This window comes from Spea bombifrons, chromosome 1 (genome assembly GCF_027358695.1).
Source record: "Spea bombifrons isolate aSpeBom1 chromosome 1, aSpeBom1.2.pri, whole genome shotgun sequence".
NCBI classification, from domain to species: Eukaryota; Metazoa; Chordata; class Amphibia; order Anura; family Pelobatidae; genus Spea; species Spea bombifrons.
The window spans coordinates 81,689,524-81,710,142 of record NC_071087.1 but is presented as its reverse complement, the minus strand read 5'-3'; the positions used below and the strand labels follow the sequence as shown (position 1 = coordinate 81,710,142).

The window sequence follows — 20,619 nt, the reverse complement described above, 5'->3', positions numbered from 1 at the left end:
ATTAATGAATATATCCTGCTGATGTATAAAGAAAGGAAGAGACATGAGACACTATGCACAATTAGTTATTGGAGCTGTAATCTTCGTCAGTGGGATAATTTAAGAAGATTCTCGGTAGAGGGTATGTAATGTTTCCACCCTTTATTTGGGTTTTTCGGAAACATTGAAATGAAAAAAATGCTGTATGCTGTTCTGTTTAAGTTCTAACATTAATCAAGATATAATATTTTTTAAAGTTCCTCTGATGACCAGTGATTTTAAAAACACAGAAACATTCTATATTTCTGTATAATAAAAGGAAGCCGTCAAGGGGCATAGTTGATATTCCAATTGACATATTTTCATTCATTTTTCATACGTGTTGACATGCAGAGTCTACAGAGAAGCTATACGAGTTTGCCCATATTTACATAAAAAAGACAACTCAGCAAAACAGTAAGTGGTGTACAACATGTTGAAGCTTTAGGCTTTGATCTTCTGTTCTCTAAATGTTTCATAATCATTAGGAATTGTATCTAGGGGAAAATAAAGTAAAGTCATAGTCAGAATAAAGTAATGAACAAAAAAAGTATTCTACATAAAAACATGGGCTATGGTGAAGCCTAAATCAAGCATTTCAGTGATCTTCAGTACATTTCACCTCTAAGCCATGGCCTCTACAAACCAGCAGAAGGTCTAAAATGACCATCTTTGTATATCTTGGTGTTGGAAACACCTGTCCAAGATGTATATTTGGTGGCTGGGCCATATGTAGTTATTGATGTAAGACAAACAGATTTTTAGACAGCACAGCAGCTACCCATCAGCTGTCGAATGTCGTATCCGGCCTAGAATCTCCTAATAGAACAACATTGTTGTATCTCAGTTGCATATCAGATTGAATTTTGTGGTCAAAGGCACCCTATACAAATAGTTCTTGAACAAATATAACTTTTTTTTTGCTGTCTGAAAATCTACTAGTAATTGTATTCTATATTTTTGTTTGTAATTGTATTATATCTTGTGCTGCCTAACCCTTTCTTCCAAATACATCAAATAGTTTTGAACACAAACGTGCTTCTCACCATTACAGCGGTATCTTAGGTTAGACCAGATAATGTTCTCTTGAGAGAAACAGAACACTCCAAGACGTCCTCCTCTCATTGTGGTATCCAGGATGACTCCAGAATCTGCCACCAGTTCTGAACCCTCAAAAAACTTCACCCTGTGAAATTAAAGAACACCTTAAATGTATTTTTAGCCCCTTAAGGACAATGGGCGGTCCCTAAACCCATTGAAAACAATGCATTTTGAGCCCGTACATGTACGGGCTTTGTCATTAAGGGGTTAAATTATGACTCGTAAGTTAACAATATGTGAAAAAGCTGTACAGGGTGAATAAAATAATGCAAGGATGATGATGATGATATAAAATGATACAATTATATTTAAAACATATTTTAAAAATAAACCGTAGAGAGGGCTGCCAGAGGCAAATTAATTAGCGAATGCATTATTATTACAAAACTATGAATCAATGAATTGGAATTACTTTCTACCTTTGGAATTAAGTGGAAAGGTATCAATAGTCATAAATATATGAAGCTGTGGATTTATTTAGTATTAGTAGTAGTATTATTTCAATGCTCCTCAGATTCCCTAGCAGAGTCTTATTTCTATTTTATTATAAATTACAAATTATTTTTTTAAAAATGGAAATAATTTCATTTTCTTAAAAAAATGTTTAAAGAAAAGAATAAATCATTATAATTTATCTTGCATCAGATCTTAACTGTTTTAATTTATATATTTACTCCCTCTGCACACTCTCTTCTTGTGACACGGATAAGATGGGTTGAGTGGGGATGAATTCCAGACAAGCTATAGCAGTTGGAACGTAAACCTTTCTGACTTTTACTTTGAACAACTGCATATTACAGGTTCCTTGGTGACAATGATCAGGAAGTTAAATTCATAAATAAAAGATTTAGCCCACTCCTCGCTTCATATCAGTTTCTCTCAGTGCAACAAAATAACTCTCATGCATACCCCATCCAGATGGTATAATTTTTTACTTATAGCTATCAAACACATTTAACAGCAATGCATGTGGTTTGGGAGTTCCTATTAATGCAAATATGTTAAGGTTAAACATGTCTCTGGGTTTTTTTTTTGTTTTGTTTTTTTTTTACTTTTTCATTTTGTTTACACCTTCATATAGTCCATTGTCCATGTCCATTTCTCCACCTGCACTCCACATGCACTCCACCTGGGCCTATATTAGTACCCAATGGGCGTTATCATGCCACCAGACATATACCCGGGTAATCAACACCAAGTAACCTTTATAGACACCTAATAGATACATTTATTGATCATACCTGATGTATCCCACTGAAGGTCTGTGTTGTAAAAACCATCTGTAAGACGTCTTATCTTTCCAGCCTGCATTCCTGGGATCCTTCCACAGCAGTCTGACTTGGTTGACTGAGTCCCCTGTATGCCACAGAGAATTCCTAAGCTGCTCTCCTGGCCCACTTGTTGATTTTACTGCCTATGACCAAATGCACAAATGTAGTTACAACGATTTTGCACTTAAGTGTAAGACTAAGTTACAAAGTGCTGAAATTGGTCCGATCTCCACAGTAGAAGGTCCCTTGATTTATCAGCCAATGTGTTACCCTATATTCAGGACCTTCAGTGCAAGAGTAACCTTAGTTTAAATGCATGCATTGCTAATATATGCAGTAGTTTGTTAGAAGTCGATAGTCCCCTTATGCTCTGCAATACTTTGTTTGGGATCTTTTAGCATGTTCCCTATACATGTGTGTGAATAATTACATGAGTAATACGAATAATAAAAGGTACCATAAGTATGGGCCATAAATATCATTAAAGCCTGGGATATACAGATCCAATGAGTTTGATGATATGAATGGTATAATGGCTACTTTTGTTCTTCATGAAGTTTGTTAATGTTTTCAAAACAATAGGAAAATATAGGGCCTTCAGAAGTTTCAGGAAACCTCATGCACTTTCTAAGACAATGTGGGCAAGAGAGTAGAAACAAGATTCAGCCTTGGTAGCAAGTCAAGCGAAGTAGCCCAATAACATTGACTCAAAAAAAAACAATAGGCACTGTACAACACACATTCACTTAAAAACACTTAATGGAAATCTCTTCAGAGACCATAGAAAAGACTTGTTCAGGGTGTAAAAGTCCTTATTTCTCAAATATAACAAATGAATCACAGCAATGGAGAGGGGGGGATGGTACCTCCTACCCTCGCTATTACTCCACAAACAAGAAATTTGTTCCACTTACAGCACCTGTCACCGTAAATCTGAAACAGAAAGTAAATATATAGTAGGCCACTTTTGTTTCTACTTTCACTTGATAAGGTATATCATACAAGTATTTCCTCAATTGTTTTGTAATGAAAAGACAATGTTTATATTTAAGCTGCTAATAGAATTCTGACAGATGTCTATGGACTGTGGTAAGAGCTAAATGACTGATTGAAGGGAAAAGAAGACAGCAACCATAAGTTGTTCATAAATAACCTATTTTTTCAAAAGTAAACAGTTTAATTTTTACAGTTTGGTAATTTCATTATTTATAAGAATATGCACTGATCATCTGTTATACCTTAAGTTGGATTCCAGGTTCAGCCACAGCTCTGAATGGGTTTGCCTGCCAATATGTTTGCTCCATTTGTTTCCACATGACAACGTAGAAACTAGAACTATCCTGGTAACCAAATATGAACCCAGCATAATCATCATCTGTTTCTGTGTTAACGTGGAAGGTCCCCTCAAAGTCCACTCCGTTGAATGCAATGTAACCTTAATATAAGAAACCATGTTGGAATAGAATGAGTGAGATAATCATTGTTAAATTAGTACTGATAAATTAGCAATGGGAATGGCTATTACAAGCCTGTGTTTAGTTTATTTTACAGGTATTATATTTGTTTAGTAGCCAACATCCATACTGCATATTGTACAATATTATATCTTTCTGGCCAACCGGGGGCTCCAACGGAGCATGGCACCTCCATGAAAAGGTTGTCATTATACTGATGGACATGCAATTTTTTACAGAGCTATCACGGGTCAGGTTTCATTAAATATTTGAAAACAGTCACCGATGCACTGAATCAACAGCTCAAAAGGCAATTTCCTGCATGAGAGGAGATTTCACTGGACCCTGAGCCAGTACTACTGTAGTGAACAAAGTGGGAGTCAGATATCATGTATGGCCTCTTAATTCACACTATATCAAACAACTAAAAAAATGTGTGGGCAGTGGGGGATTCTTCGCTTAACCCACTGCATCCCAATTAACGATTTGATCCATTCAGTGCAAGTAAGGTGTGCTAAGGGATGTGGGGCTCAGGCTGCAGCCTCCCACTGCAGAGTTAAAGGACTGATTACTGTTAATCATTATGTGGAAAAGTTTAATTAAATTCATTTAAATGACAATTTCCCTGCGTTCACAGCATAATGCGTATTACCAACAGCAAGTCCTGGGTCACTGTTCATCGTTTGGACAATTTCCATCCCCTTAAAAAATACAAAAGGACATTGTTTGGAAAACATTAATTACTTATTAGAAATTCTGTATTCTGTATATTAAATGCATTAATATAATGTTTATGGCCATACCTCATTCAAAACAATCCAATTTGGATCAATTTGAGCATCACCCTCTGGATCTAAAACAACTGTTTGGTAAGCTCTGAAGTCTGTGAGAGTGACTTCGGCATTTTCTGGGCAAGCATCAACTGTGTCGATCACCAAGTCTCTATCAAAGTCACCTTCGCAAGCATTTCCAATGCCATTGCCTGCAAGATATATTACATTATAGAAACATTTTTATTTATACAAACATGATGCAGAGATGATAAAATGGACACACTGTGATTAGACTGTGAACATTTCCATCTACACAGCCTGTGTGCCCACTTGGTACGTAAACAGAGAGTAATAAATAGAACTGTTTCTACCACTTAGATCAGTTCAATGTGCGGCCTGCGGGCCAAATGCGGCGCACCGAACTTCAAGGTGATTTCCCAGTGGGTCAGCCGGTCCGAGGGCCAGCAGACCATCATTCAAAGCAGCCACACGACGGCTGCTTTGAACTTTGCGTCCTTCGGGCGGGCTCACAGACAAGTTCCTCCTGACAGGGAGAGGATCGTCATGTCGGACCTATATTCAAGGGGGGGGGGGGGGAATTCCCATGGGACAAAAATTAAATAGTACAAAAGGGGGGTGGCTGGGTTGTGACATTACAAACTCAATAGGGGGTGGCTGGGGGTAATACACATGGCAGTGAGGGCATCAATAGACAAGAGGTTGGTTGGGCATCACATTAGCCAATACAAAAAGGGTGGGAGCATCAATACATAAGGGGGGGGGATTGGCTGGGGCATCACGTAAATCAATACACAAAATGGGTGGGGCAATACACAAGGTTATGGGGGGGACACATTAATCAATACTAAAAGGGGCCTGGCTGGGGCATCAATACACAAGGGGGCAAAAATACAAAAGTGTCAGTTAATGACAAAGCAGTGTAGAAAATTATGCTTCAGTGTGGCAGAACCTCTCCTGGTGGGTGTGTGTGTTTGGGTGTCGGTGTGGCAGAGACTGTCCTGGTGTATGTGTGTTTAGGTGTCAAAGCCTGTCCTGGTGTGTGTGTTTTGGTGTCGGTGTGATAGAGCCTGTCCTAGTGTGTGTGTTTGGCTGTCAGCGTGGCAGAGCCTGTCCTGGTATATGTGTTTGGGTGTCAGTGTGGCAGAGCCTTTCCTGATGTGTGTGGCTGTTTGGGTATTGGTGGGGCAGAGCCTGTCCTGGTGTGTGTGTGTTTGGGTGTTGGTGTGACAGAGCCTATCCTGGTGTGTGTGTGTGTTTGGGTGTCGGTGTGGCAGAGCCTTTCCTGATGTGTGTGTGTGTTTGGGTATTGGTGGGGCAGAGCCTGTCCTTGTGTGTGTGTGTTTGGGTGTCGGTGTGACAGAGCCTATCCTGGTGTGTCTGTGTGTGTTTGGGTGTCGGTGTGGCAGAGCCTGTCCTGGTGTGTGTGTTTGGGGGTCAGTGTGACAGAGCCTGTCCTGGTGTGTGTGTTTGAGGGTCGGTGTGGCAGAGCCTGTCCTGGTGTGTGTGTGTTTGGGGGTCGGTGTGGCAGAGCCTGTCCTGATGTGTGTGTGTGTTTGGGGGTCGGTGTGTCAGAGCCTGTCCTGTTGTGTGTGTGTTTGGGTGTCTTAATCCAGCCCTTCCTCCAGTGTCCGTCAGTCAGCTTAAATCTAGCTTGTACCCACAGTGTGCTCCAGCCTTGTGCAGTTTTATTTGGCTAAACTTGTTTTAAATGGTTTGTGGACTGACTTTGTTTTACTGTTTAAGTAATTAAGTGTTGATAGAATGACATATAAAAGTTGATCAAAAAAACTTTTCCTGTATTAATATGCATTAAAAAGATAAAAGGCCATATTTTCTCTCAGTGAAAAATGAATGCGGCCCACACACACATACATTTCTGATGAAGTGGTCCATTGCAGAAAAAACTCGGACACCCCTGACTTAGATGAAGATTTTTTGTTTTATTTAGAATGGCCTAAAGGTTTTTTATTATACACGATAAACCTAATATTATGAAATCTGGATTTAAATAAAGTTAAAGAAATTAATTTCATATGTCAAAACCCTAATATCTAAAATTAATTCACGAGAAGCAAAAAATATACAAAAGAATAACTAAAAAAAAATCTAAATATACCCAGACCCACAATTTAACTTCAAACAAGGTTCTTCACAGATGCTTGCTCACCATCTGAATCTGCCTGATCTGGATTAGGAACCAGTCGGCAGTTATCAGGCCCAGGAGGAGAAATATCAGGAATTCCATCATTGTCGTCATCATCGTCACACTCATCTCCTTTGCCATCCTTGTCAGTGTCCAGCTGGGAACTATTAATGTCTGATGGGCAGTTATCTCTACTGTCTTGGTGACCATCTCCATCTCTAATGATAAAAAGTAGTGGGGAAAAAGTCTAAAATGATATTCATGCATTAGATTAATCGGTTCTCCCTGAAGAATTGACAATGATATGATATGATATGATATGCCAATGAATATAGATTTGACAATAATGACTAATGAACACTTAATTGTCTTGTAACTTAAGACATACTGCCATTTGTGAACCGACCATCAAATTATTACATGATTAACATTTAAATAAAATTTCGACTTAGTTATTTTAACATTGTATTCATATTGCATTACTTATTAATAATATTTTTTATTATGACTGCATAGATTTTCCTCTAATAATTTTCTTCTTTCACAATTATTTGAATTTCAAATATATCTTGTGGATAGGAGAGCCAAATTTATGTCCCACACACCTTTGCTACCACAGCTGTAGAAATTGGGCTATAAGCAATTGCCTAGTCTACAATTAGCAAATCTGGTGGTATATATTTTATTTATATTATAACAAACATAATAGAACAAATTTCAATACCTATCTTGGTTGGTATCACACTGATCCCCAACTAAATCACTGTCAGCATCTGACTAAAAAAGAGAGAAAAAGTGAAAAAGAACATATTTTTCTTAAAAAGAGCTGTAATCAATGTAGTTGTAGTATATTGTCTGTGCATATTCTGATACACATTCTACTTTTTTTCCAAACCTACCTGGTCTGGATTCCTAATGTTGGGACAGCTGTCACAAACATCTCCTACACCATCACCGTCGCTATCCTTTTGATCAGGATTGGGGACTTTCTTGCAGTTGTCCACAGTATTTTTAATTCCTTCAACAATTACATATTATCAGTTTTCTGTTGTGTGTGCCATGAGAAGAACTAATATTTCTGTCTTCTGTCCATGATGCAGTAGAAGATTGTGGGCTATATTCTAGTGAGCTTATACAACATTATAGGGCTTCTTTTGTCAAGGTATTTATCCATGACCTAGGGTAGTTGCCATATATTTGTCTTTTTTGTTCTGGCTTACCTAACTACACCATTTGTCTGCTGAATAAACAAGCAACTACCCACAATCTAACAAACTGAGAGTTCTTAAACTGCCAAAAGCCACCAGATAAACAGTAGTCATCACAGAGCCATTGCCAGAGCAGCTTGGTCAAAGTGGCTAGGTTGGTGCTGGGAGGTGATCCAAGGGTCTTAATTTGGCAAAGGGTCGGTTGTGGAAGAAACCAAATTGGAAATTTGGAAAAGAGAAAAACAAGTTACATGGAATACATAAATATACAGTATATTTACCATAGTATTCTAATACCATAACAGCTGCATAGGAACTGCTGAAAATTTGTATACTATTCTGACCAAAGTGACCAGCCTGCTATCAACATTAAATAATCATGTATTCATTTTTTCATATGAAACACACACACACACACATTATATATTATATCAAAACGTACTGTCGCCATCCATGTCATCATCACAAACATCTCCTTTGCCATCTCGATCAGTGTCTCTCTGGTCATCATTCTTGACATTGCGGCAGTTATCACAGGCATCTCCAAAGTTGTCCTGGTCAGTATTTTTCTGGTCCACGTTAGGGATATATACACAGTTGTCCTGAATCAATAAGTAGATGTAACCTTTAACCAATATGCTACAAGAAATTCTAGAAAATCCATGAACAATAATGATTATTGTAATTCACAGTTTTGGTAGTACATAAAACAATTAGATGTGACAAGCTGAGATCCACAATTAAAATATTCAATTACAAACAGGTGGGGCATGCCTCAACTCTGCTCTCGCAGCCCAAAGTTTTCTCTTAGTGACCCGGAGCTTTACATGGAGTCTACGGGCGAAACCTGGAGAATTCCCAAGTATGCCCATGTCTCTTTAACAGGCTGATTGGTTCAAAAACAGCCACAAAAAAAAATAATTTCTGAAATAAAATATTATCAATACTTAATCGTTGTAGGCTATTGTATAGCCGATGAGGGGTCGGGCATGCTATAGCTGGGGACATGATTTGGTAGGCCCGAACCTCATAGTGATCCTCTTGTTGCAGCATATTGTTGTATAAGCATAACTGCACAGACATTGCCAAGTGTTTTGTGCTCCTGTCTGTCCTGTTTACTCTAATGTGTGTGCCTTATTTCATTTTAAATGGCCATAAGGATGTAGAGTGTGGTTAGGAAACACAGAATTTGAAGTCACTATTCGGCTCATCTAGTCAGCCCATTTTTCCCAATATAAAGACTCAGGCCATAATCAGTACTTGGTATTGTCTTAGATTCAGAACAGCCTCATGCCTATTTAAATGCAGGCATTTTTAAATTCCCTCACTGTTATAGTCTCTACCATTTCTGCATGGAAGCCGTTAAAGACTAATGAGGAGGAATGGGTAGGGCTCATAGAAAAGACAGGCATAAGGGGATGAAAGAAGGGCAGAAAAACATGGGTCACAAAGAATGGCTGACATTACTTGACAGGGAGAAATGAAGGTATGCTGCATCACATGGTAAGACCTCCTATATCACCAAAAAACACCAGTAATTAACCTGTCTGGTGGGTAACATTTGTGATTTGTCACCACAGTAAATAACATGAACCATAGAAGTTTCAAACCTGCATATTTGTAATACCATCTCCATCAGCATCGTCATCGCATGCATCCCCAATGCCATCTTTGTCTGCATCTTCCTGACCCGAATTCGGAACTGTGACACAGTTGTCCTAAAGCAAGCAGAAATAAACACACAAACATTTTTGAAGCTTAATTAATCTGTTAAATCTATATACTGTTGTGGCAAACTGCACAAGTGCTGCACTGCACTCTTGCAAGTATTTACTTTGAAGCACATTCACTCATTACCAGTGACAGCCTTCAACAGACCCATTATAGTTGCTGGTCTAGGCATTCAAGAGAGGTTGAATTTTACTACTCTATATCCATCTTTATTTTACTGCTAAGTCCTGCCCAATCAAGCACCAGACATTTACCAAGCTTCAACTATCCAAAACTTCAAAAACCAACTAAAGAAACAGCACTACAATTACAAGCTTACAATCCTTTAACCCCTTCGGGACAATAGCTGTTTTAACATTTCTGTGGTGCTCGTGGTTAGCTGTTATTTTTTTTCTTTCCCATTTACTGAACCCACACAAGTTATATATTGTTTTTTTTCCAGGGCTTTCTTTAGATGTCATCATTTTGATTATATCATATAATTTACTAACAAAAAGTATAAAATATGGTGAAATTTTGAAAAAAGTACTTTTTCTGACTTTTACTTTAAAAATATTTTACTCATCTATAAAAGCTAATGAAAAAAATGCTAAATAGATTCTACTATTTGTCCTGAAATATCCAATGTTTTTATGTTTTTTTCCCTTTTTTTCTGCACGATATAGGACAATAATTACAAGTAGCGTTTTGCTATTTCAAAACCATTTTTCCAAATATGGTAATTCTGCACCCATGTGCTATTTGGAACATCTTTAAAGCCGGTTTTAACTCTTTCCATGGATAATCGTTTGAATTTTAGGACTTGCCCATACAAATAAACTTCCTGTGTTGGGTGTTCGGCATCGCTGAATTCCTCGCTTTCGAGGCATTTCAACAACACCATTGAAACTTTGCGATTGCTGATTGCCTCCTAAGCTCTTCTAAAACGAGCGTCCACCGCCATACAATGTATGGTGGACGTTTACTCCCCGGGTAGGGGCCAGACATGGCGTCAATTGTCATCAAGGGGTATCAGGGCTCATCCACCTGACTATATCCCTTACATACAGGACAGGGAACTCCTTTCCTAATGTAGTCATACCTATTGTAGCCTTATCAAAGTCTCTGACTATTGCACAATTTCACATATTGTATCTCACCTTTATTCAACTGTAAAGTTGTAAGTACGTGTTTATGTTAATTACATGTGATTTTTTTTTACTCATAATCTTTTATAATAGTGTGATATAGACGAAGTATTTTATATAGTTTATTGAGGGCCAACATATTTTTTGCAATAGAAGAGAAGAAACTTGGGAGTAATTATTTTTGAGGACTTGGAAGGTAAGCAGGCAATGGAATAAATTGTTGGAAAAAGCAAGCAGAGCGCTGGGTTGTGTAGCTAGTTGCATTAGTAGCAGAAAGATAGCGATGTCACATTACAGACCCCTGACTGCATCTCACAGCATTCTGTGCATGATTTTTAAATCCAGGTATTAAGAGATTTGAAAGTCATTGTAATGTCTATTCATTGTGATACCTGAACTACTAACAAAAACGGCCACTGTGCCTTTGCGAATCGACACAAACAAGGACGCGCATCTATGGTTGCATCTCCAAGGTGCCCTTTCTTGCCGCCTCAGAACTCTATGATTCTATCATATCCTAGTGCTTAGTAGTAAGGAGGATGGACACTGAAGTGGACATGACTTTCTCCACAGGTGAGAGTAAGTGCTGCAGATTGGCTCAGCACCTGATTGCCAACCCCACTAAGTGTTAAAAAGGTGTTTCTTTTTTAGTGGTGGCTTCAGATTGCATGTATGTGATATATATATAATAATACTTGGTTGCCCCCTGGATCTACACGGCAGAGCATGTATGTAAAGGATTTAAAAAATGGTTTAAAAACAGATTTGTAATATTCTGTTCAACTTCAAAGTCATCTAATATGATCAGATATAATCGGTGATATATTAAAGCCGGGAAACCGGTGGGCCGGCAGACATTCAAAGCAGCCGCCTAATAAAATGAAAGCAGCCGATGTGCCTAATAAAATGAAAGCAGCCGGCGTGCATGCACCATGCGTCCCACTGGCGGGGCCTCATTGAGGCTCTTCCTCCCACCCCTTTCAAGACGTGACGCTCAAGGGTGCAGGCTCATGAGAGGATCTTCACGTCGGAGGAGAGCAGGAAAAAAAAGAAACAAAAATGTAAGTATTTAAAAAAAAAAAAAGGGGTTAGAGGAAAGTGGACCCAAATTTAAGGGAGTGGGGAGAGGGGGGTGGCTGGGTTTTGTCATTACAAAATCAATATAAACAGGGGGGTGGGTGTTTGGAGGTAATACACATGGCAGTGGGGGCATCAATAGACAAGAGGGCATCACATAAATGAATACTAAAGAGGGGGCTGGCTGGGGACATCACATTAACCACTACAAAAGGGGTTGGGGCATCACTACACAAAAGGGGTGGGGGCAATACTGGGTGTCAGTATGGCAGAGCCTGCCCTGACGTGTGTGTGTCTGGGTGTTGGTGTGGCAGAGCCTGTCCTGGTGTGTGTGCCTGGGTGTCGGTGTGTGTTTGGGTGTCGGTGTGGCAGAGCCTGTCCTGGTGTGTGTGTTTGGCAGAGCTTGTCCTGGTGTGTGTCTGGGTGTCGGTGTTACAGAGCCTGTCCTGGTGTGTATTTGGTTATAATTTTTACTTATCCATAAATAAAATGCACTCCTTAATTTCACTTGAGAGGACAAAACTTTCTTGGCCCAGAAATCAGTGAGAGGAAAAGTAAAGGTTTTGTGATATTAATTTTATTTCAATAAGCAGATCTTATCACAAAGTCGCAGAAACTTGGATTGTGGTTGGGATCTTAAGAGTCTGTGAAACCTGATTTAATTGAAAGGCCTGATTTCATTCTGCTCTACAGGGGACAATTCCCTGTCCTTCCCCCTTAAGGGAGAACCTTTTACACACACACTGGCAGAACTGGTCATTTAAAAGTTTTTGCAGTAGCAAATGTTTTGATTCCATTATGTCTAATCTCTGTAACTAATTTGGGCTTTGTAACACTTTTGGTTTCTGGGATAAATAATGTGATAAAAATTAATGATTTATGGTTATTTGGATGGCAAATAGTGTGACTCAGGTATGTATGATGGGTGGTGTGATCAATAGAAACCTAGGGTGTTTTTTTTATATCTCTGCCTATAATGTGGTGTTTTGGTTTGACACCTTTTGAACTTACATTTGAGGTTGAATTAATTACTCTCCCAGGGGGACATTTAAGAAGAAGTATTCTACTTCACTATATTTGTTGATATTGTGACATATTGTGACATTTTACAAATCTCTATATTTTACAAATCTCTATATACTGTCACATCTTGAGTAAAGCGCCACACATGGGTAGCCCTACCTCCATGGGCAGCTTGCCCCACCCCCACAAACCCAAAGTACAACCCTGGGTAAACTGCTGGAAGTCACACTCCAGAAATCTAGGCTCAGGTGTGAAGACAGGACTTCTAAAGTTTTGACCTTCATAAAGTTTTATGACCTTCATCCTATCACTTAATAAGACATAACGATATCACATGTTTCTCTTGACTAAAAACACCTTCAAGTTTCCTTTGGATTAAAAACCAAATGTTATATTTTTCCCTTTTTTGTGTACTTTGTAAAACTTTTCTATGGCTTACCTCATTTTTAATTCTACTTAAACAAATCATTATTATTTATGTTTTGAGTTACAATCCCAGTACATTCTGCAGATAAAATGTCAAAAGAATGAAATATACTAGAGAAATAGCTATTTTCAGATGAAGAAGCCATATACATAAAGTTTAGTTTTATTGAGAAGAAAATGTATTCACAAAAGAGCTGTGTTTAGATGTAACAAAAGTAAAGCTTATTCCCTTGAGCAGGTATTTCTTTTGTGTACAAGCCATATAATTTGTCATGTTGTAATCGTAGGCTTTGCCATCTTACCTTTTTACACTGTAAGTCGGAACATCTAAGCTTTTCATCAGGAAATCCATCAATGTCTGTGTCCTTTGCACAGAAGAATCCATTCCCTGCCCATCCTACCATACACTGTCAAAAGATGGAAAATAAATAAGACGAAATTGCAGCCTGCTTGGATGTCTAATTTGACAGTGTTACTTCATTCATCCATTCTAATTGTTGCAAAGTACATCATATATAAAGTATGTCTCTCAGTACCAGTTTGACTATTGCAACTCTTTCTCTTTTGACACACACGCACACACCTACGCCTACACGTTGAGGACTGGGTTGAAAAGTTTTCTTCTGTATCATGTTCTACATTATTTCTTAATGGGAATTAGGTTAAATACCAGTTAAGTGTCAATGCTAATTGCATAGTATTGTCAGCAAGCAAGAATTTCACAGTGATTTGCAATAAGGATTTTGGTCTAATAAAAGGTGCACTTCAACCATCATATCATATTTTTGTGGCTTCACCCTTCCAAATGCATGGGCATACATTTATACCCTTTTATATGTCATGCAGTCTTACCACACATGCGACGGTCCCATCCCGTTCCATGATACAGTCTGCTTTCTCATGGCACTTGCTTATCTCCCCATTAGGACACCTTCTTTCTGTTTTGCATGCTTCGTGATCTTTCCCCCCTGCTTTGCAAGGGCTGCATTTATATGACCCCTGAACAGCAATAACAAATAAACAGTCATAAGCCACTCTTTTGATGGCTCCCTATCAGAGTATTGCTGGCTGGCTCAACTTAACTCAAACTCCATCTCTTGCTCTGGATTAAAGTGATCACACCGGCTGGCTCACTCATATCTATACTAAAGCCTTAGGCATTAGCCTAATTAATGTAAAAACATTCATTATTTTATAACAAATATAGAGATTCACTATACAAGAGACTTTTCTACACAAATATGGAAAGTAAAGCAATTAAAGAGAAAACATTTTAGTTTTCTGTAAGTATTTTAGCCTTGTTTGCCTACATCATCTCTCTCTTAAGTGAAAAATCATCATATATATTATTTCAACGGGTTTTAAACTATTATTAATACATAGCAAGGAAATGCAGGATTATAGAAAATTTGGAAAACAAATACATGAAAATATCAGATCAAACTTCATTGATTGACCCACTGGCTTTCAAAGATCTCTGAATTTTACATATATTGTATATTTCATTTTTCTGCTTTCACCCCTTTTGTGATTTCTTATGATTAACTAGTGCAAATTATTTACTGCTGCAGCATCCATTTACTTCTACTGCCAATGGGACTTCCAGAGACATAGAATTTGAGGGCAAGTAAGAAACCATTCAGCATCTCTAGTCTCCCCATTGTTCAATATGTAAGGGTTTCAAACCCCTATCAGTCCTTGGTCTGGTCCCATAATGAGGATAGTTTTATGTTTAGCCAATGTCTGTATAAATTCCCTTACACTATCTACCACTTTAACATTAACTCTGACTCTATACACTATACATACTAAGATCCCTTAGTTTCTTAATTTCTGTCCTGCAAACCACTTACCATTTTTGTAGACCTCCCTTGAATGATTTCAAATGTGTCAATATCCTCCTGGAGATGGGGTCTCCAGAACTGTACACAATACTCTACGTGAGGCCTAACCAGAGATCTGAAAAGTGGCAGAACCATCTTCCTCTTGCTGCCACTAATGCCTTTTGCTATACAACCCAGTACCCTGCTTGATTTTTCCATTGCTTTATTGCATTGTGTGTTTACCTTTAAGTCATCACAAGTAATTACTCTAATCTAATCTAATTACCCTATACGCGTACTTTTCTAGCTTACAGACACATATATACAACTGACAGCCACACTTAAAAGGTCTGAATCTGCTGCATGAGTGGTAGTAAATGTTTGTAACTAGTGGCATTTGCCAGTTTGGGTCTGTTCAGAATACCAGTGTAGGCATAGATTTTTTTGGTGTGCACCTCCACCTGTTGCTTTGTTTGTGCCCCTGGATGGAACCAGAACTACTTTCACAAAGCGGCGATAGATTCTCAGTTAGGGTGCCCCATTAAGTGGACTGCTTTTCGTGGCACTAAGACATCCAACTAATCTAACAAATATATATAAAATGTGTCATTATTGGAATTTCTTGTTGTTTTGATTGTACTAATCACAACAGAGTGATTTAAGGTAAACACAAAAAGAGGTATAAGAAATATATACTGAGATGGTTATGCCAAAACGTATTTCTGTGCCATTAACTGTTACTGCAATGTACAGAACATTTTGGGGACAACTGGCCATCGTCTTGTTCATGCATTTTCTTAAATGCTGTAACTACATACAGAAATTACTTATTACAGTTATAAGTTATTGAATTACTATTTACGTTTGTGTACGTTTATAACACATACAACCAAAATTTGGCTATATGCAATTTATTTGTTATATGACTTAAGTATTCTACTTTGTACATAATATAATGTTTTTTTGAGGCAGCTATAGTCATGTGTATGTATTCTAGCCATGTTATATAGGCTACTAGACAAATACCCTGACTCCTAATCATACTGCTTTTGGCAAACAATACAATGGCCCAGCTGGACACTCTAAATGATAAAAAAAAGTCTATGGAAAAAAAGAATTCATTAGCGTTGCCATAATGCAATGTCAGGAAAAATCTAAGGGTGGTGAGTCGGGAAAGTCACCCAAAATAACTGACAATGGCAGTCTACAGGTTGGCTGCGAAAAAAAGTTTACTGGAAAATAATTTGTTAAAAGTATGTTTTGTTTTTTTCCCAGTGCTTACCTACATTACTGTATACAGGACTGTATTTTACGCTTAAGAAGAAACATACAGTATGAAAAATGCTGTAAAGTAAGAATGCTTAAAAAAAGACATGTTAATTATTTATTTTTAGCATTTAACAAAATGCAAAGTGAGTGAACAGAAGAAAAATCTAAATAAATATTTAGTGTGACCACCATTTTCTTTCAAAACAGCTTTACCCTTACGAAAAAATTACTGCAGTTTTTCTGAAGTAATACTGCAGTTTTTGGGACATGAAAAAACTGCAATACTGCACTTTTACTGCAGTATTACTGCATATTTACTGCAGTTTTACTGCATTTGTACTTCACTGTACTGCAGTATTACTGCACATTTACCGCACTTTTTTTTTTATATTGCAAACCTACAGTTGTACTTCAATGTACTGTAGCTTTATTGTACTTCCGTACAAAAATAACTGCAGTAAAACTGCAGTACTTTGAAGTACAAATGCAGTAAAACTGCAGTAAATGTGCAGTAATACTGCAGTAAAAGTGCAGTATTGCAGTTTTTTCATGTCCAAAAAACTGCAGTATTACTTCAGAAAAACTGCAGTAATTTTTCATAAGGGTAATTCTTGTAGGTACACTTGCACATAGTTTTTTTTAATGAACTCAGCAAGTAGGTTTTTCCAAACATCTTGGAGAACGAACTACAGTTCTTCTGTGGATTTGCGAAGCCTCATTTTTTTTTCTCTCTTCATGTAAACCCCCAGACAGACTCAATAATGTTTGGATCAGGGCTCTGTGGGGGCCATGCCATCACTTCCAGGAATCTTTGTTCTTCGTTATGCTGAAGGTAGTTCTTAATAGACTTGGGCACCAGGGGGCTCTTCGTGTTCGTCTTCGTGCTCGTCTTCGGGGAAAAAAAAATCTTCGTATTCTGCGAATATTCGCCCGTTCCTGTCTTCTCTTCGGGCGAATATTCGCGGACATTCTTCGTGCTCGTTTAATCTTCGTTTTCTTCCCGGTTGCCTAGCAGGGGTTAATACGGGGTTAACAACACATCGGAGCAGCAGCAGCTGCCGTGAAGGAACGTGTGTGCAACTCTATTGGTCGTTTCGGCAGGGGGCTGGTCTGGCATCAACTAGTGAATTGCAGAACGCACTTCATTTGTTGATGGCAGGCCAGCCCCCTGCCGAAAAGACCAATAGAGTTGCACACACGTACTGAGGTGTACTGTACACAAAATGACCTAGAGACAAATGCTCCAAGGAACTTGGCCTCCGTTTATCATACACAATCACACATCCATAGATGTTTAATAAAAGAATAGGGATTATTTTACATTTTTAAATTGATTTTGGACCACTTGTAATACATGCCTAACATTTGCTACCTATTTACAATGGCATACTTTGCAACAACCCAACTTTTACTGGACAGGACTGGAAAAAAGCAGGACTGTCCACCAAAATCTTGGGTGTGTTGGCAGGTATGCGGATGGAAAAATGTTGGACAAGAACTAAAAAATAGCTTAGGGTTAATGTACGGTTATGTTTAAGATTAGTAGCAGTGCACTGCTTTGGTTAAAGATGTATTATGTCTAAATAATAATTTAATTTTAATTTTAATGTTTTTTTAAAAAAAAATTAGGGGTTTATTTAAATGTATTTTAAAGTTAGATTTATTATTTAGTACTTTATTATATTTATTTAATGTTTATACTAGTGCTACCTACCGAGCTATAACTACCAACGTGTATTTGCATACCTAGTTTAGCTAAATTAGATGGGACAGGACTGGAAAAAAGCAGGACTGTCCCTGAAAAAGTTGGGTCTGTTGGCAGGTATGTGGATGGAAAAATGTTATAGTATGAAGTGTGAGTTATAGCGTTAATGCTAGTGAGTGTAGAAATGAAGGCCAGGACAAATAACAAGAGGAAAGGTCCTTGTGATTTGTGCATTGTACGTGTATGTGTTATGTGTGTTATGTGTGTTGTCACTTGTCACTGGGTTATATGTGTTATGTGTGTTATGTGTTATGTCACTGTGTTATTTGTGTTATTGTGTGTGTTATGTTTGGTTGGTTGGTTGTGTATCAGAAGGAAAATAATGAAATGGAAATGGAAAAGGAAATGGAAAAGGCGAATGAGTGGGCAATTGGCGACCCACTCACCTGTTTAACCCCAGGGCAAAGCACCCAAACACTGTCAGTCTTAGACGTTTGGCAGCAGACTTCCAGAGCTCAGACACAAGGCCCTAGCGTAAGCTGGCCACTCCGGCGGAGGTAGCAGGCGTTGCCACACCGCAAACAGACGCAGCCAGAGGGGAGAAACTGCCCTTACCACTAGGGACATTTTGGGCATGACTCTAGCCAGGAAGCGAACTGGCAGAGAAGAGATGCTGGCACCACCACCACCACCAGCAGCAGCGAAAAATGGGAAAGGCGAATGAGTGGGCAATTGGCGACCCACTCACCTGTTTCACCCCAGGGCAAAGCACCCAAACACTGTCAGTCTTAGACGTTTGGCAGCAGACTTCCAGAGCTCAGACACAAGGCCCTAGCGTAAGCTGGCCACTCCGGCGGAGGTAGCAGGCGTTGCCACACCGCAGACAGAGGCAGCCAGGGGGGAGAAACTGCCCTTACCATTAGGGACATTTGATTCATGACACTAGCCAGGAAGCGAACTGACAGAGAAGAGACACTGGCACCACCACCAGCAGCAGCAGCAGCAGAATTGGGAAAGGCGAATGAGTGGGCAATTGGCGACCCACTCACCTGTTTCACCCCAGGGCAAAGCACCCAAACACTGTCAGTCTTAGACGTTTGGCAGCAGACTTCCAGAGCTCAGACACAAGGCCCTAGCGTAAGCTGGCCACTCCGGCGGAGGTAGCAGGCGTTGCCACACCGCAAACAGACGCAGCCAGAGGGGAGAAACTGCCCTTACCACTAGGGACATTTTGGGCATGACACTAGCCAGGAAGCGAACTGGCAGAGAAGAGATGCTGGCACCACCACCACCACCAGCAGCAGCATTGAAAAATGGGAAAGGCGAATGAGTGGGCAATTGGCGACCCACTCACCTGTTTCACCCCAGGGCAAAGCACCCAAACACTGTCAGTCTTAGACGTTTGGCAGCAGACTTCCAGAGCTCAGACACAAGGCCCTAGCGTAAGCTGGCCCCTCCGGCGGAGGTAGCAGGCGTTGCCACACCGCAAACAGACGCAGCCAGAGGGGAGAAACTGCCCTAACCACTAGGGACATTTTGGGCATGACTCTAGCCAGGAAGCGAACTGGCAGAGAAGAGATGCTGGCACCACCACCACCACCAGCAGCAGCATTGAAAAATGGGAAAGGCGAATGAGTGGGCAATTGGCGACCCACTCACCTGTTTCACCCCAGGGCAAAGCACCCAAACACTGTCAGTCTTAGACGTTTGGCAGCAGACTTCCAGAGCTCAGACACAAGGCCCTAGCGTAAGCTGGCCACTCCGGCGGAGGTAGCAGGCGTTGCCACACCGCAAACAGACGCAGCCAGAGGGGAGAAACTGGCCTTACCACTAGGGACATTTTGGGCATGACTCTAGCCAGGAAGCGAACTGGCAGAGAAGAGATGCTGGCACCACCACCACCACAAGCAGCAGCATTGAAAAATGGAAAGGCGAATGAGTGGGCAATTGGCGACCCACTCACCTGTTTCACCCCAGGGCAAAGCACCCAAACACTGTCAGTCTTAGACGTTTGGCAGCAGACTTCCAGAGCTCAGACACAAGGCCCTAGCGTAAGCTGGCCACTCCGGCGGAGGTAGCAGGCGTTGCCACACCGCAGACAGAGGCAGCCAGGGGGGAGAAACTGCCCTTACCATTAGGGACATTTGATTCATGACACTAGCCAGGAAGCGAACTGGCAGAGAAGAGACACTGGCACCACCAGCAGCAGCAGCAGCAGAATTGGGAAAGGCGAATGAGTGGGCAATTGGCGACCCACTTACCTGTTTCACCCCCAGGGCAAAGCACCCAAACACTGTCAGTCTTAGACGTTTGGCAGCAGACTTCCAGAGCTCAGACACAAGGCCCTAGCGTAAGCTGGCCACTCCGGCGGAGGTAGCAGGCGTTGCCACACCGCAAACAGACGCAGCCAGAGGGGAGAAACTGCCCTTACCACTAGGGACATTTTGGG

General features: G+C 39.9%; 1 protein-coding gene across 1 annotated transcript in view; it reads right to left on the bottom strand.

Moving 5' to 3' along the window:
* Positions 1-336: 336 nt before the first annotated feature.
* The window catches only part of COMP (cartilage oligomeric matrix protein), a 58,265-nt gene continuing 37,982 nt past the window's right edge, over positions 337-20,619 (bottom strand). Inside the window, exons 7-19 of the mRNA XM_053465637.1 lie at positions 14,226-14,372; positions 13,676-13,780; positions 9,600-9,707; positions 8,432-8,591; positions 7,681-7,799; positions 7,506-7,558; positions 6,806-6,999; positions 4,648-4,826; positions 4,497-4,545; positions 3,629-3,825; positions 2,361-2,533; positions 1,065-1,204; positions 337-515 (exon numbers count right to left, since the gene is read on the bottom strand). Coding sequence (XP_053321612.1) covers positions 463-515; positions 1,065-1,204; positions 2,361-2,533; positions 3,629-3,825; positions 4,497-4,545; positions 4,648-4,826; positions 6,806-6,999; positions 7,506-7,558; positions 7,681-7,799; positions 8,432-8,591; positions 9,600-9,707; positions 13,676-13,780; positions 14,226-14,372 — 1,677 coding nt within the window. The 3' untranslated portion in view covers positions 337-462. The remainder of the gene's footprint in view (positions 516-1,064; positions 1,205-2,360; positions 2,534-3,628; positions 3,826-4,496; positions 4,546-4,647; positions 4,827-6,805; positions 7,000-7,505; positions 7,559-7,680; positions 7,800-8,431; positions 8,592-9,599; positions 9,708-13,675; positions 13,781-14,225; positions 14,373-20,619) is intronic.